The 17,457-nt window shown below is 45.5% G+C and overlaps 1 gene segment (V, D, J or C); it reads right to left on the bottom strand.

Annotated features, from left to right (window-relative positions):
* LOC114489669 overlaps positions 1 to 15,899 on the bottom strand; it is a 384,977-nt gene extending 369,078 nt beyond the window's left edge. Inside the window, 1 exon segment of the C gene segment in view lies at positions 15,865 to 15,899. Coding sequence covers positions 15,865 to 15,884 — 20 coding nt within the window.
* Between the last annotated feature and the right edge of the window lie 1,558 nt (positions 15,900 to 17,457).

Raw genomic sequence — 17,457 nt, forward strand, 5'->3', positions numbered from 1 at the left:
TTATGAAGGTGTATCCAGAAGACTTGCAAAGGAGAAGAACTTCACTGCAGCCCCAGGCTTCCTCACCTCAAACCGAGGCTGTAGCAGCTGCACCTGGGCATGGACAGCTGTGGAGAGGACAGAGGAGTGGTTTAAATTTCCCACTGACTTCCCATGGTTCCCTCCTCAACCCATGCATTAATAATCCCCTTATCTGTATCCAGTGCCACCAGGAAGAATGGTAGCCAGCTCCAGTTCATGGTGAGAGGCTATGCCTTCAGAACCTCTGCAGGGGAGGGCACTGCTGCGGATGGTGTTCCCAGGACACACAAAGATCCACATGTAACTTAGTCTACCTCTTTTATTTTCATATTCCTGAGGAAAAGTGTTACATAGCTGAAGAGTTGACCCCACCTGAGAGAAGGTAGAAGACACAGGGCCATGTTCATTGGAAAACACACAGTCCAAATATCAATTAGTTTTGAAGAATATATTTCCTCTGTCAGGTCCCTGAACTCTGTGCAGATATTGCTCTTCCCACCAAGTAACAAGTCTCCACAGGACACGGTCCTCATTGTGAATCCACATTTGAGGGACATGGAGACAACCTGGACGAGTTCTGGACTTTAATGCTAAATGTCTTATTCCTAGATCAGTGTGTAACCTAAATGTTGCACCTAGTGAGTTACTAACCACCCCTGTCCCCAGCTCCTTACTGTTGAGATATAAAGAAACCATAGAAATAGCCCCATTGACTGTGGATCCCATGTACATCAGGTGGCAAATTCTATGATACCACAGGCTGTTTACAGGCACCTCAGGTTCAACTCTTATTATAGTAGTTTTCATGAAAATAGGAGGACACAGGCCTTACAGGAAATCCCCCCAGCTTCCTCTGCACCTGTTCCTAAGGCAGAAGCTCTGAGGCCATAGGTCCCTCTTGCCCACTGCTGCGCAGCCTGTGCCCTGCAGGAGAGGGTCCCATCTGGGTTCAAAGGGCATGGGCACCTCATTATCTGTAGTCCAGAAGTTAAGGCAGAAACCTGACTTAAGAATGCTCCCTCATGGATACCTTGTGCTTTGACATCTCTGGATGAAGAACTGGTGTGTCTAAACTCCAACAACTCTTCAGGGAACCACATAGGAAGGTCTCTTTGAAGCCACCAGGGAGCTGCTTCCTTGGAGCTTTCATATGCATTGGCTCACCCAACTCCAAAAACTCCCGAAGCTCTCAGGAGCTTTGGGGGCTTCTGAAGTCCTCAGGTTTCTGTGCTTTCAGGTCCCATCTGAGTATCCCTGCATTTGGAAGGAATCACACTTCCCATGTCCTCCTCAATAAATCACAAGCATAGTGTAGTAATGTTTATAGTACTAAACCTCAAATCTCCCTTCTCTGCACTTCCTAGCATATGTACAGACCCCCATATTCAGCTGAACCTGGTGAGTGACCTGCTTTGACAACACACCAAAAGGAAACATGATTGATGTGAACAGTGGAGAGCACTCGCCCTTGTTGTTTCCTGTTCTCCCAGCACCTGGAACCTGCAGAGTTCTCAGTGTGAAGAGCTCTGTTTTGTCCTTGGGAGGGTCAGACCCAGAGACCCTTGTCCAGTTACTGTAGCCAACTCTAACCCAACATTTGGGAAAGATCTCACTGATCCACAGCCACAGGTCCCCATTTGGAGAGAGCTCAGCCAGGAGACATTAAGGAAAGACCATGGAGAACACTGGATGGGGATTTCCCTTGTAGCAGACACAAGGGTTGTTTAAAGAAAAGGGAGCACAGGAACTTGTCCCTGGATGGTCAGAGTCCCTGCGGTACAGTAACCGGGTTGCTTTTAACTTCCTCCCTCAGAGTCCTAACCAGCCCATGGAGTTCAGCTCTTTTTTCTTTGCACAGAAAGGGGTTCATCGGAGACTGCACCCTCTTTATAATAATCTCTAAGTCTTTCACAATGTAATACAGGGCGGTGTCTCTCTGCACATTGACAATGCTGTGAATCATTCCTTTAGATGGAGCATCTGCCTTTCACAGATGCAACATAATGTGCGACCTGATTTTAAATTCTTTCTAATAAGACCTACTCACTCTAGCCTTATTCTGTTGAGTCTGCAATGTGGAGTCAGTATAAAGTCAGTTAATGTAAATCTATAACATTTAGAGAAGAATCTCAGAGGCACTGGGATGCAGGAAAAGCTGCAAGGACACAACCCAGACCTGGGCCCATCCGTATGTAAAAATAAGGCTCATTCCCAGGTCTGAGAATGATGCTGACCCAACCCCACCTCCACACTCATAACTTTACTGTCATCATGGAGGTGAGATGAATCTGGACCAGCAGGAGCAGAGAAATGCTCTGTGGGGAGTTCAGAATATGCTGCCAATGCAAGGAGGGAGAACAATCAAGAAGTCCCTGGGTCAATTGAAATCTCTAGAGCTAATGGTCAGAAATAAACTTCTACAAAGATCTTCATGACAACCAGAGTCCCCGGAAGCAGCCCTGACTGATTCAGAGAGATGTCCACAGTGAAGGTCTAGTGGGAAGATGAAGGAGCTCCTGTTCCAGTTGAGTTAATTGTAAGTGCAAAGTAATGACCACAAAACAGCACAAAAGAACACTTGTGGCTACTGCCCTTTCTGGCAGCTCTGGTTGTACTAGAAAGTATGGGAATAACAAAGAGCAAGACCAGGTCCTAATGGATATACTTCCTAATGGCATTCCCATGGTACTCAGGTATTGAGATTGTCCAACAATGAATTTAAAACAACCCTGATTGCTTGTTAGAGCCTAATAGAAAATTATGGGCACACCTCAGAATCATAACGGTAACTGAGGGTAGGTAACAGAAACCAAAAAAGAATCAACTAAAGATGATGGCAACAACACTGACTCATAAATGAATAAATCTATCCACAGGTTCACAAGCAGATCCTTAGTCCTCAGGAACTCCAGATCAAAGCCCCAGGAGGAAATCACCTCAACCCTGGAAAGAAAGTTATTGTGAATGGGCAGAAAATGAAAGTGAAACAAATCAAGTGTTTGTGAGCATGTGGGGAAAGGGATCCCTTGCACACTCTGGGTGGTAGAATTAAATTGTGCTGCCACATGGAAAACAGGATGTAGGTTCCACCTCCCCTCAAAATTTGAAAATCCTGCATGATTGAGTCATGCAGCTTCTAGGTGTCCATTCAATAATAAACACCAGGACTTGGAAGAGGTATTTGCACTGTCTTGTTCATTGCAGCATGATTCAATGCAGTCAATACATAAACCCACCTCAGTGTCCATCAGGGGGTGAAAGGATGATATTCACATAGTCAAGCTTAAAGCAGAGGAAATCCTGCCACAAATCACAATGTAGTTTAAAGTAGGTGATGCTATGTCTGCGAAATAAAGCTGCAATGGGAACGCAAATATTGCATGAGTCCACTTATACTACTAATTTAAATTAATTTTATTCCAGAAGCATGTGAATGCACTCCAAGCCTGGGTGTGGTGAAAGGTGCCTGTAGGAGATGGGGTATCAGTGGAGTGTCAGCTGCAGTCCTGTGCTGGTGGTAGAGATCCGAGAATGAAGGTAGCTGGAAGAGCCCACTGCTATAAGGAGCATATCCGTCCTGCTCATGGACATTGTGTATTCACAGGAGCCTGGAGGTATTTGCTTCCATGTGTGGTGCTGTCCATTCCTCCAGGTCCTGCTAACAATGAGGGAACTGTCAGTCTACAAAGAGCACAGCTTCCCACCTGGGAAAGAGAGAAAGGAACCGAAAGCCCAGCCAATCACTGTCATCCTGGAGTTGCCTTGTGAACACCAGGGCATGAACCTTTGCAGTCTCTGAGCCCAGCTTCTTCCCCTCTGAGTGATCACTGAGACCACCTGTGTCCCTGTCTGTATCAGCTGATGTTATTTTCATTGCTGAGTAGAATTCCATTTGTGAATGTTCCGCAGTTGGTTTATTTTAGTTTTTAAATTTTATTTATTTTAGAGAAAGGAGAAGGGTGTGAGAAAGCGAGGGACAGAAACATCGTGTGAGAGAGCATGGCCCACTCTGGGCCCACTCCGACTCTCTCTGACTGTGTATGCAGCACAGTGATACACGGACATGCCTTTGGCTCTCAGGCTGCTCAGCTGCACCAGTCAGTTGCTTTTTCTGTGTCCCCAATTGATGCCCTGGCCCGTAATCCAATCATATGCCCTGACTGAGAATCAAACTCAGTGACCTTTCAGTTTTCAGTCTGGGGCTCAATCCACTGAGACACACCAGCCAGGGCCCCAGTTTGCTCATTATAAAATAAGAATGGCATTTGGGATGTTTGTAACTTCTAACTCAAAGAGACTTTAATATTTGCGTATACTTTGTAGGAACATAGAGTTTGTTGTTATGCAGCAAACACCCTGGGCAGACTGATGAGATGCATGTAAAGTATATATTTAATATCCTAAGAAACTGATTCATTTTTGGTCAAGAAACTGATAGCAGGTCACAGAAGAACTTGGTGAAGGAGAGGTCCTCAGTCCCTGCTGATGTGTTTCCTGCAAATGGACTGTGTTACATCCCTTTTTATTGTCTGCACTGAAAATCTGAGAAACTAGATTTGCAGCGAGGAAGAAAGAACTGTCCCTGGATATAGCTGAGAGCTCTGAGAGGAAATCCCTGCTCCCAAGAGGAATCCCCTTCCTTCCTGCTCAGGCCCACACCTGCCCCTGGGTCTGTCCTCTGTGGTCTGTGGAACCTGAGTGCCCCCTGAAGCCAAACCCTTCTGTTTCCTGCAGGCAGGTTTGTGTCTGGGCTCACTCTGACTCTCCCTAACAGTGCCTCTTGCACAGTAATACACAGCCGTGTCCTCGGTTCTCAGACGGCTCAGCTCCATGTAGGCTGTGCTGGTGGACGTATCTGCAGTTATGGTGACTCTGCCCTGGAACTTCTGTGCATACTTTGTTTTACTATCTTCAGGATCAATCCTTCCCATCCACTCAAGCCCTTGTCCTTGGGCCTGTCGAACCCAGTGTATATAGTAACCTGTGAAGGTGTACCCAGAAGCCTTACAGGAGATCTTCACTGAGGCCCCAGGCTTCCTCACCTCAGACCCAGACTGCACCAGCTGTACATCAGAGTGGACACCTGTGGATAGGAGACAAAAGTGGTTAGAAATCCCCTTTCACTCTTTCTGCCCCCTTCTGAACCTAGAGTCTGGGGAACCCCTTACCTGTAGCCACTGCCACCAGAAAGAGGGCTCTCCAGCTCCAGTCCATGGTGATGGGCTGTGCTCTCTAGGATTTGTATATGGGGCAGTGTGGCTGTGGGCGATGCTCACAGGGTCCAGAGAGACTCATATTTACCATAGTCTACCTCTTCTAATTTGCATATTCATGAGGCATACATTTTCATAGCTGAAGACTTGACCCCACCTGACAGAAGGAGGAGGGCAGAAGGATCATGGGAGTCTGAGGCTGGATGTCTAATCAGTGTTGCAGGATATGTGTCCCCAGCTGGGCCCCTGAGTTCTGTGCTGACATAACTCCTCACACTAAATAACAGGCCACCACAGTGTGCTCCTAATTGTGAGCCCACATTTAAGTGACAGGGAGAAAATCTGGATGGGTTCTTAACTTAAAACCTGAACGTCTTATTCCTTGATCAGTGTGTCTACAAAAGCTGAACCAAGTTAGTTAATACAACCATCCTTTCTCCCAGCTCCTTACAATTCAAGTATAAATAAGCTGTAGAAATAACCCTTTAGTCCGGCTCCCATGTCTTATCGAATTTGGTAAATTCTCTGATAAAATAGGATATTTACAGTCAACTCATGTCTAACTCTTGTGTTAGATGGTATCATGAAAAGAGAAAGACCCAGGGCCTCATGGTCTTTCTCTCCCCAGCTCCCTCTGCACTTGTTCTTGGGCAGCAGTCCTGAGCTCGTGGGTCCTGTACAACCTCCAATGCCAATGTCAGGCCCTGAAGAGGTGGGTCCTTTCTGGTCTAAAGTGAATGGACATCTCTGCATCACTTGTCTAGAATTGAATTCAGAACCCTGAGTTCAGGATGCTCCCTCAGGGACACTTTGTGCTCTTACATCCCTGGGCACAGAGAACTCAACTTACTAAACACCAGTGACCCAACGGGGAGCCATGAAACCTGGGGCCTATGAAGCCATCAGAGAGCACCTTCACTGAAGCCACCAGATGCACTGACTAAGCCAATACCAGGGAGCCCAGAAATCCTTGGGGGTTAGGGGGCCTCCCATATCTTCAGGTTCCTCTTCTTGAGGCCCTAATATCAATGCACATCAGCTGATCAGTAATTCACTCATGCAAACACACACACACAGTGATGATGTACACAGGATGAACTCCAGGGCTCTCTTCTCCCCTGTTTCTAATCCACCATCAGGACCCCTACACTGACCTAAACCTTGTGAATGACCTGCATTGACAACACAACAGAAGCATATGTGATCGGAGTGAAGAGTGTATAGTGTCAGGTCTTGTGGGTTTCTGTCTTCCCAGTACCTGGAAAGTACAGAGGCCACAGTGAGAAGTGTGCTGGTACATCCTGGGAAGAGTCTGAGCCTTGAGTAGTCGGTGTAGCCAACACAACTGATATGTGAGGAGGCCACACCTACCTACAGACCACAGGTCCCCATTTTCAGAGGTCAGAGCAAAGAACGCCAAGGGCAGGACAGTGGGAAAGCTGGGCAGTCATCCCCAGGAATACAATCATGTTCAGAGGCAGGAACAGGGGACCCAGACAAGTGGTCCTGGCTGGTCAATGTCTTTGTTACACTGATTGGGTTGTTTGTCACTTTGCCATCTAGACTCCTGAAGGCACCCTGCAGTTCAGCCCTTTTGGTTTGCACAGTGAGGTGTGTGTGTCTGGGCTCACACTGACTTTATTTCTCTGAGCCTCTCACACAGTAATACTGAGAAGTGTCCATCTGCAGATTGACAATGTTTCTAAAGGTATTGATAATCATACCTTTAGATGGAGAATCTGCCTTACACTGATGCAGCATGTGTCATGTGACTTTAGATTTCTTCTATTAAGACCTATGCATTTCGGTGTTTTTTATTGAGCCTGTAACATACAGTTTGTATAAATTTTGTTAATGTAAAACTAACAGGAAAATCTTGGAGACCCCCAGGGACAGGACAAGCTGCAAGGACACAGCCCATGCTTGGACACATCTCTATGTAAGAATAAGGCTCAGTCAGAGGTCGGAGAATGATGTGAGCCTATCCCCACCATCACACCCACAAACTTTCTGCCATGATAAAGGTGGGATGCAGCTGGACAAGAAAGAACAGAGGGATGGTCTTCAGAGAGGACAGAAGGTGATGACCCCACACCAAGGAGGAAACATGATCAAAGAGTCACTGGAAAAATTGCATTCTGCAGATCCCATGGCAGAAACCAACCTCCACAATTGCCTCCATGGAAACCAAAGCCTCCAAGGTGCCCCTTGTTAATTGACAGAGATGTCCACAGTGAAGGTCTAGTGGGAGAAAGAGGGAAGTCATGTCCAAGGTGAGTTAAATAATTGTGAGCATGAAGACATGACATATGACACTACACAGCAGAGCACCTGTAGCTACCATCCTTTCTTGCAGGTCTGGGTGAACCAGAAACTACAGGAATAACAAACAGCAAGACCAGAGTCTTAAGGGATATACTTTGGAATGATATTCCTGTGAGATTCATGTATTGGGGCTGTCAAACAATGATTTTAAAAGTCTAATAACTTGTTAGAAGTTTAATCATAAAGATAGGCAGACTTCATGGTCATAAAGGTAACTGTAGGTGAGTGATGGAAACTAAAAGAAGGAATCACATGGAAACAATGTCCACAATGTAGACCCAGAAATTAAGAAAACAATCAATCAGCAGGCTCACTGCAGACCCCAGTCACCAGGAATTCCAGATCAAATCACCAGCTGGCAATCACCTCATGCCTGGCAGCGAGATTTTGTAAAAGGACAGAAAACAGACACAAAAAAAGATGGTGTTGGTGAGCATGTGAGGAAAGGGAGCCCTTGCACACTATGGATGGAAAAACCAAATTGTGCTGCCACATAGGAAAGAGCAAGTTGTTGTCTCCAAAAAAGAAAATGAAATCCAGCATGTTTGAATCAGGAAGCTTCTAGAAGTTTGTTCAAATATTAAAAACTGGGAACTTCTAATGACATGTGCATTCCCCTCTTCAATGCAGCATTATTCACTATAGTCAAAGAGTAAAAACCATCTCGGTGTCCATCACAGTGTGAATAGATACACATGTGCTATGCACTCATGGCAGGGTACTACTCATTCTTAAAACGTAGGTAACCTGCCATGAGCCATGGCATAGTTGAAACTTGGTGACATCACCCTGTGTGGAATAAAGCCATAGTGGAAATTCAAAGGATGCATGATTCCATTTATACTATGAATGTAAATTAGATTTTACTTCCATGATCATGTGGAGCAGCTTGTGGCTTGAATGTGGTGAAAAGTACTTGTAGGAGACCTGGGGTCAGTGAAGTGTCAGCTACTCTGGAGTTCTTTGCCTGTGGGAGAGACTCAAAGATGGAGATTCTATGAGGAAACAGCCACTGTCAGGACAGTATCAGACCTGGTCATGGATGCAGTGCATTCACGGTAGACTGGAGGTATGTGCAGCCATCCATCCTTCAGGGCCCTGATGAGAATGAGGGAACGGTCAGTCTGCACAGAGTGCACATCCCCACTTGGGAATGAGAGAAAAGGGAAGAAAGCTCAGCCAAGGGCTTGCTATCCTTAGGTGGTCATGTGAACACCAGGACATGCCCCTCTGTAGTCTCTGAGCCTGGGTCCTTCTGTCCTGAGCAATTGCTGAGACCCACAAGCATGGATGTCTGTATCAGCTGATCATTTTTTTCACTGCTGAGTAGAATTCCATTCTTGGATGCTCCCTAGCTTGCTTACTTTAAGAATAGAAGGGCCCTGGCTGGTGTGGCTCAGTGGGTTGAGTGCCGGTCTGTGAACCAAAGGGTCACCTGTTCCATTTCCTGTCAGGGCACAGGCCTGGGTTGCTACCTAGGTTCCCACTAGGGGGAATGCTAAAGACAACCCCACATTAATGCTTCTATCCCTCTTTTCCTCCCTCCCTTCCTCTCCAAAAATAAGTAAATATATACAATTTAAAAGTTTTTTATCTTAATAGAAGGCCTTTGGGTTTTTTTGTAGTTTCTAACAAAATGAAGAAGCTATAAATATTTGAATATATTTTTGTATGAACAAACGATTTGTTCTTTTGGAACAAACAATCCTAGCGGATTGCTGACATACATTTTAAGTATATATTTACTTTCATAAGTATCTGTAATTCACATTATCGTGAAAGACTAACAAGCACAGATGGACTTGGAGAGAAAGAGGCCTCCAGTCACTGCTGACATCTCATCTGCAAATGAACAGTGTTGCCTCCTCACATCTTTTCTGCAGTGAGAATTCAAGAAATTAGATTCACAAACAAGTGGGAAGAGATGCCACTTGGTGGAGTTGAGGGCTCTGAAAGGAAATCTCTGCTCCCAATAGGAAGCTCCTTCCTTCTCTATCAGGTCCACATCTACCCAGGGGATATTCCATTGTTGGTGGGACCTGATCACCCCCTGTATCCAGAGCGCCCCCTGGTGTCCCCAGTTCTCCCTGCAACCCAGCCCTCCAGTCTCCTGCAGGGAGGTTTGAGTCTGGGATCACACCACCTTCTCCTTTCTATATGCCTCACACAGTATCATATGACTGTGTCTCTGGCACTTAACCGTTCAGTGTTAAATAAACGTGGCTCTCATATGTGTCCCTGGTGATGATGAGCCTGGATTTCAGCATTGGGTTGGAGTCTGCACTCCCGCCACTCCACATAGCATGGACCCACTCCAACCCCTTGCCTGGAGCCTGGAAGTTCCAGTGCTCACTGTAGCTCATTAAAGAGAATTCGGAGAGAGTTCAGGTAAGAAAGAGTGTCTCCAAGGGCTTCACTAGTCCTGGGTCTGGCTTCTGCAGCTGCAGATCGGACAGGACACCTGGGCACAAGGAGTAACATTCCCTGTCAGTCATGTGCAGTAACCACCATCCCATAGACTCATGTCTGACATATGAGACACTCACCATGGGGGTTTTCATCATGCACAGCAGGAGACCTACCTGTCTCATCTCCTAGAGTACAGACCTGTCTTTCCCAGTGACCTCAGCCCCATGCAGGGAGAAAGCAGTGAGACCCCACAGCCCAGAGAGGATGTACCCTGGAGCTGGGAGAGAAATTTACATGTGAGTGTTGTGTTCTCATGAGTGGGTAGGGAGCAGGACAGCATCCCCCGTGGGTGTCTCTTCTCCTGACTGCATGCCTTGAGACCTGGACTGAGTGGACACTTTCATTGTGAGGCACATTGCAAACACCTTGAAGGATGGCCCCACATTTCTGTGTGTTACAGGAAATACGGAATGCCATTGGTTTTCATGTAGATAATAAAATTGATTAGCTTTATGTCCATATGCTTTCAAAAAGACAAATTTGAAAAAAAAAATCCATGACTGGGCAGATGATATAATCACTCTTTTGTATTTAGTAACACATTGCCTTCAAGTAAATCATAAATATGATCCCAACATATAGGAGAGTGTGTACCAAGTCCTTGTTTTCTTTAAGTCAAACACCTACGGCCACGATTATATGAGTAACTAGAAAGTGTGGGCAGGGTGGACTCCCAGGACCCTCACTGTGTGAGTCCTCTATGTGAGCAGAAGTCTCTCTGAGCTACTCTCCCATAAGGCACTGTGGCCTAATGCAGAGACCCCTCACAGATTCCATCAGACAGAAGCACACTTTTTATGCAGAAGATAAAATAGAAAGCAGACACTACACCTGTCTTTGATGCAGACTCATCCAATTATTGAAGAGAAGATGTGGGCAGAGTCATGGCTGACCCGCATTCTCAGATTCTGGTACTAAGGGTTCATTGTGGTCAGAGGCAGCAGAGTGAAGAGGGTCTGTCCATAGCTTTGCTCAGAGGGAAGGTCACTGTGATGCTCAAAGGCACCCTCTTCAATACAGCCTCTTGGGAGCAGTGGGCATCTGATCAGAGGGCTCTGGCCTCCCAAAATATGTAGAAAGTCCTATATACTTAAGATGCAACATTTTTCAGATATAGCATTTGAAAACATGTTGTGCAGTCTGTGATGGTCTTTTCATTCCCTTAACATTATGTTGGTGATGTAAAGGATTTCAATTTAACTACATTTAATTCATCAGTATCTCACCTCAATATTTCATCTCAACATTCACCTGACAGCTCACTCTCACAGAAACTGTGTCATGTGTTTCCCTAATATTTTGATGAAGAACATCATGGCCCTGATAAAGGACAAAGGAGTCTCAGTGTTGGTTCACAATGGTGAGTGTAACGTGCAGAGGAGAAACTCACTGTCTGACAGGTGCTCCACAGAGACCAGGCAGGTGTCCTTTCAGAGTGAGGCTCCACAGGGTGCCAATTTCTATGATCACAAAGATAAATGCCAGACGAGATGGGCCAGTCACCACTATTCCTATTTCAGGGATCTTTCAAGTCCCTATCACAAGTGATGAACATTTGATCTAGAAATGATTTACTTCAGAAGCATTGTGTTAAACATATCTGCCACTGGAAAATTCTACAACCACAGTGTCCTGTATAGTCACGCACATATACGGCTTTGTGGTCAACAACAGACCATGTATTGGAAGGTTGTCCCATAAGACCCTAAAGGGGCTCAAATATCCCTAATGCCTGGAGACTTAGTTGGTTATGCGATGTCAAAACACCTCAGGTAGGCCACACATTCGCGCACTGATGGCCATGAAAACCAGCCCACTGTACTGCCAGTCGCATAAAACCACAGCCCATGTGATCACTGTGTCACTGTCACTGATCCCTCCAGGCCTGTGTGATTACACTGTGACATTTGCAGAGGATAAATTTCCCAATGACACTTTTCTCAGACCCTATTCCTCACCTAGCAGGGCAGGACTATAAGACAACATATGGCATCAGAATCATTGTAAATATCACCTGCTATAAATCACAGTCCTTAAAGAATCCCCATGCCTTTTGCTTTACATAATTATGATGTTCCTTTTGCCTGAGTAACCGCCTCCACATTGTGGGGAGACTCAGAGATGCTGAGTTTTGATGTTGAAAGTTTTATAATTCTGGCAGTCGTAATAATAATGGGTAGTAAATGATGGTTAAATCTGCTGTTTCAATTAGTTTGTAAACTACATATTTTTTGAATTATGTTTTTCTTTACTGAGTATTTATTCCTCTTTACATCTTTTTTTAAGATTTATTTATTTATTTTTAGAGGGGGAAGGGAGGGAGATAGAGAGAGAGAGAGAGAAACATCAATGTGCGGTTGCTGGGGATTATGGCCTGCAACCCAGACATGTACCCTGGCTGGGAATCGAACCTGTGACACTTTGGTTTGCAGCCCGTGCTCAATCCACTGAGCTACGCCAAACAGGGTGGTTAATTACGTATTTTAATTACATCCCTACATTTTTAAATTTCTGTTAATTTTATTAAATTAATATTTCAAATCTGAAACTAATTAAAATCTTGGAGGAAACCAACATATTGCTTTACACAGTCTCTGCTCTCTGGGTCAGTCCCAGGTCACACTGGTGTCCACTGAGGTCTCACATTCCCTGTCCCCTTGGTCTGTGCCATCCCTCCACCAAGGCCATTCAGTCTTGTTCTTTGTGTGTGCTGACATGTCTTCTCCAACTTGTACAAAGTCCTCAATGATATCTGAAAGTACGAAAGTGTGCGATGAGGTGGATTTCTGGGGGTTCTTCAAAAGGACTTACACCAGATTCTGGTGCACAGAATCTGTAGCTTTCCTGGGTCATCACTGTAAGTCCCAGGCACACACACCCAGGTTTAAGAGAGTCCTTTCTGTCTTCTCTTATCATTGGAAACACAAGCCAAGTCACAGACCTCAGGTGTCACAGACACTGTGGATCAGGGAGTGAAATGAAGCACATCTCATTGGCCTGTGCCTTACACTCATCCTGCACCTTCCCATCATCTACAGAGATCCCCAGTGTTGGGCCAGAATGCCCACTAGCTGAGGCTCTGTGTAGTGGAAGGCAGCACAGCACAATGCAGGATGAGGGTGACCTGGTTCTCAGTTCCTGTCTCAGGAGCAGCCCGCAGTCAATGCCACAACCTTGAATGAGGGCAGGACCATCTTTGCCCTTGTTACACAAGGACTTGAGGAAGCCAAAAGAAGAAGGAAATGTGGTTTGTGTGAGAAGAAGAGGGCAAAGGTCATGTTCACTGGGTAATATGTGGATGATTCTGAAACATGTAAATAAACAGCAAATATTTCAGTTCAATAAGGAGGATGTCTATCCATTTTTATTTTTCTAACCTGTAAATAACAACAGTTTATTTTATTCTTGTTCCCAAACAAAAATATTTTAAAATAATCTCTGGACTACTGTGTGTCTCTTCGACTGTACCCAACAGAGTGAAGGCAAGTCCACCCCACTGGGTTCATAGAAATTCTGACATAAAGGCTGAAATACATAGGTCACTGAGCATTGCTTGCTTAGGGAAACTTGTTTCTGACTCCTGCAGGACCAGGGCCACTGCACCCTGTAGGGAAAGAGAGGGTGAGATTATGTGGGGGAACTGGTATGGCCCTACTTGCACACTAGCCCATGTCTCCTTCCCCAACCCCCAGGGAACTGGCAGAGTTTGTGCAATGGAAATGTTCTTGGGCACCTCATGGTGAGTGTGAGCACACACCAATGATTCCTGTACACTAGCCCTCACACCTTTATCTCTTCAGGTGCATGAAACACATGTTTTGATAGCTCATTTCCATTCCTGTCAAACCAGGACTATGAAGATTGTATGGAACACTGTGAGTACATCTGAGGTGGTGCCTTTTTGCTCATTGTTAGATGCTATGGAAAGCGAAGTGTGTCTCTAGACAGGAAGGGATGCAGGGCAGTGCCATGTATGCATTCAATTCTTTTCACAGCTCTTGAGAAGTGGCACCTGCCACAGGGTCTGTGAAGTACAAAGCAGAACAAGGGCCCATCCCTGTCAGGGTCCATTCAGAGCCTCCATGGGATATGGGACGTGGTCTGACCCATCCACTGTGAGCCGTGTGGGCCATTACCTCAGGTAATTAATTCCATGCTCAGTCGCTGTCTCTGTGGTTGGCACTTGGTACCTCCATGGGTGCAAGAGGAATATATGGACCTTGAACCCATCAATACTCTGTGTAAGCTCCTCCATGTATTTCATTTCAGGGACTCAGGTGGTCACTCACTTCAACAGGGGCAACAGGAAGTATCCTTGCTGGATCCTGTCACCTGGAAGTTTCTTCCAATGGGATGTGATAGGCCCTACTCCATGTGTCACTTATCTCCCTACTGATTTATCTCTGCTCAGGGTCTCTATGGTCATCTCTATAGTGACTAGGTTTCCACAAAATTCTTCCTGATGTATGGTAGGCCACTTGGCAATACCCATTTATCCTTCACTCCCAAGCACTCGGGCTGTTCATGGCCATCAGGTAAAAGAGTGTGTGATTCAGGTGACTGAGCTGACTCATTCTTAACTTTTTCACAAGTATTACTCGTCATCTCAGTGTGGTGGCCTTCCACACAAGGGCCTGCACATCCATCTAAAAATCTACCTGGGACCAAAGTAGCATATTGGTGAACACTTGGAAGATGTTAAAGATCCAGTAGTTATGTGACAGCAGGAACTAACAGAGCCACCTGTTCTCCAAGGTCAGCCACCGAGGAAGACCGGCTCCTGGATCAAGAACAGGAGGAGCAGGTCTTCATGTTCACCAGGTGGCGCAGCCCAGTGTAATTGTTCCTGTTTTAATACAGAGCTGCTCTGGCCACAGCTGTCCCTAGGGAAGTGCTTATTTTTCTGGCCCAAGACTTTATGGATATTTCAGGTTCCAGATTCTTCGATGTTCTTCAGCCATAGGGGACTTTTCATGCTAAATAATCAGCTTATAATTGCCTCTGTACAGTGTATCCCTGTACCACTACACTGCACACTTTCTGCTCTAATTCCCAACATTTTCCACAAGTGGACTCACAGACTTTCCTCAGATTGTGCAGTCTGCCTCAGTCCAAGTTGTAGATACCTCATAAGTCATATCTGAGTGTGAATGGATATTGGAGGTCATGCACACTGATGCTGGTGTCACCGATGAAAATGCAGACACCACTGGCCATTACTCTGACTCCCTTTCCAAGCTTGTCTTCTCTGGGGTCATTCGTGGAGGAGCTCTGGTGATATCCCATGTGTGAACTCCCTGTCCTCCAAATCCAGCAGTCTGGTGGGTATTGAGATCTCACAAAACTCCAGAGACAGACAAGACCATTTTGTCTGGGGACATTTGATGTCTAGGGAATGTTGCAGGTGGATCCTACCTAGAAGAACACTGAGAAAGTTCCCATTTCCTCGGAACCTCGGAACTGTGTTGGATTTGTCAAGCATGTGTCAGTTATGTCGGCACCATGTCATTTAAGCCACTGCACATTCATCGTCTGTGTTGATCTTGTCATTACAATACATTATCACACCTGGGACCTGCATCAAGCAAACATCCTTCTAAGAAAATATTCACATAATCTGATGAATCATATGAATCTCTATTGTTTCAGTAATTGCTTGTGGATTGCCATAAGTTACTGTCTAAGCTTAAGATGGAGAAAAACCATTTGCAAATCAATCAGCCTTTGTCCTGAGCGCCCCCTGGTGTCTACATCATCCCCTGGAGCCCAGCCCTTTTGTCTCCAGCAGGGAGGTTTGTGTCTGGGCTCACACTGAATTCCCCTCACTGTGTGTCTGGCACAGAAATACACGGCCATGTCCTCAGCTCTCAAGTTGTGCATTTGTAGGTACAGACTTGTTTTGCCACTGTCTCTGGAGATGGTGAATCATCCTTTCACTCATTAGCATAGTACATGGTACTCCCATCCCCATTAATTTCTGAGGCACCCTCCAGACCATTCCCTGGAGTCTCATGGGCCCAGCTCAACCACTAGATACTAAAGGTGAATCCAGACTTAACACGGGACAGCATCAGAGACCTGCAAGTCTGCACAAAGCCTTCCCCAGACCCCTCCAGTTGCACGTCACACTAGACCCCCACAAACACAAAGCTGTCATGTCAGGAAACTGCCATGTCTCTACTGTTCATATCATAAACACTCACATACTCAGTGTTTCTTGTTCTCCATAAATTACCTTTTGAAGTAGCAACAAGGAAAATCCAGCTGAGCCCAAACTCCATGGTGAGTGGCCTGTGTTCTGTCCTGAGCAGGGAACGCCTGACAACCACAGGTTGGGCTCCTGTCCTAGAGCTGCAGAATCAGCATGGGTTGCTTTTCAGGGACCCTATTTCCCTGTCCTCTTGCTAAATAGGGACCTGTGGATTTGGGCGGTGACATGTGAGTTGTACCAGAGTGCACGTTTCAGAGTTAAGGATTACTGCCTAGCCTTGGACAGTTTGTCTCAGTTGGTTGGAACATTGCCCTGTAACCAAGAGGCTGTAGGTTTGATCCCAGGTTCATGTGCATATGATTCCTGGTCTGGATGTGAATGGGAAGCAAGCAATCTGTCTCTCTTTCTCTTCCTTTCTTCCTTTTCTTCTCTCTAAAAGCAATGAAAGTAATGTTTTGTGGTGGAGAGAAAAATAATAAAATGAAAAGAAAATGATTACTTCCTAAATCAGGTCCTGTGCTCTCTCTAGTGACACAACTGCTCCAGGAGATGGTCCAAGACCCAGGCAAGTAAATTGTCAGAAACTGAGAGGAACTGAAAATGAGAGATGCCTCTAAAAGTCAATAGTCATGAACACACCAATACAATTCAACTCTCATAACTGCAGGGAGAATTGAACTTGCAGGACATCGATGTTCAGGAGATGAGAAGTTAGGTCTAACACCATTTACCCTACAAAGTGATGAGGGAATGAACTAAGAACAGCATGTGATCTGGAGTATGTGGACATGGTGTTGGAAGAGGTGGCACTTCTGTGTGGATCACTGGGAGACAGAAGTGTGAACGCTATTGAGAAGTGGACAGTGCCCCCAGTTCAGGATCCTTCAGGAGTTTGTGCCAAATGTGCAACAGCCAAGCTGACTCGTTTTTGCTTTTAGTTTCTAGACTCTGTGGTCAAAACAGGTTCAAAATTTGGGAAACAGTACAAACTCAGACATGACTAGACCTGCTTGGGTGAAGGTGAAGTTAAAGATGATTAAGTATGTTACAATTATAGAAATTCCATTATGGAAAAACTTTATGCCAGTCAGTAATATGAAACAACAGAAAGCATACAAAAGCATAATTGATATGAAGACCGTCATTTGTATCCATCCAATGATCACCAAGTAAATAAACAATTTATATAGCCTCCTCATCCTGGGGCTGGTGGTTCCA

Source organism: Phyllostomus discolor, chromosome 15, assembly GCF_004126475.2.
Source record: "Phyllostomus discolor isolate MPI-MPIP mPhyDis1 chromosome 15, mPhyDis1.pri.v3, whole genome shotgun sequence".
NCBI classification, from domain to species: Eukaryota; Metazoa; Chordata; class Mammalia; order Chiroptera; family Phyllostomidae; genus Phyllostomus; species Phyllostomus discolor.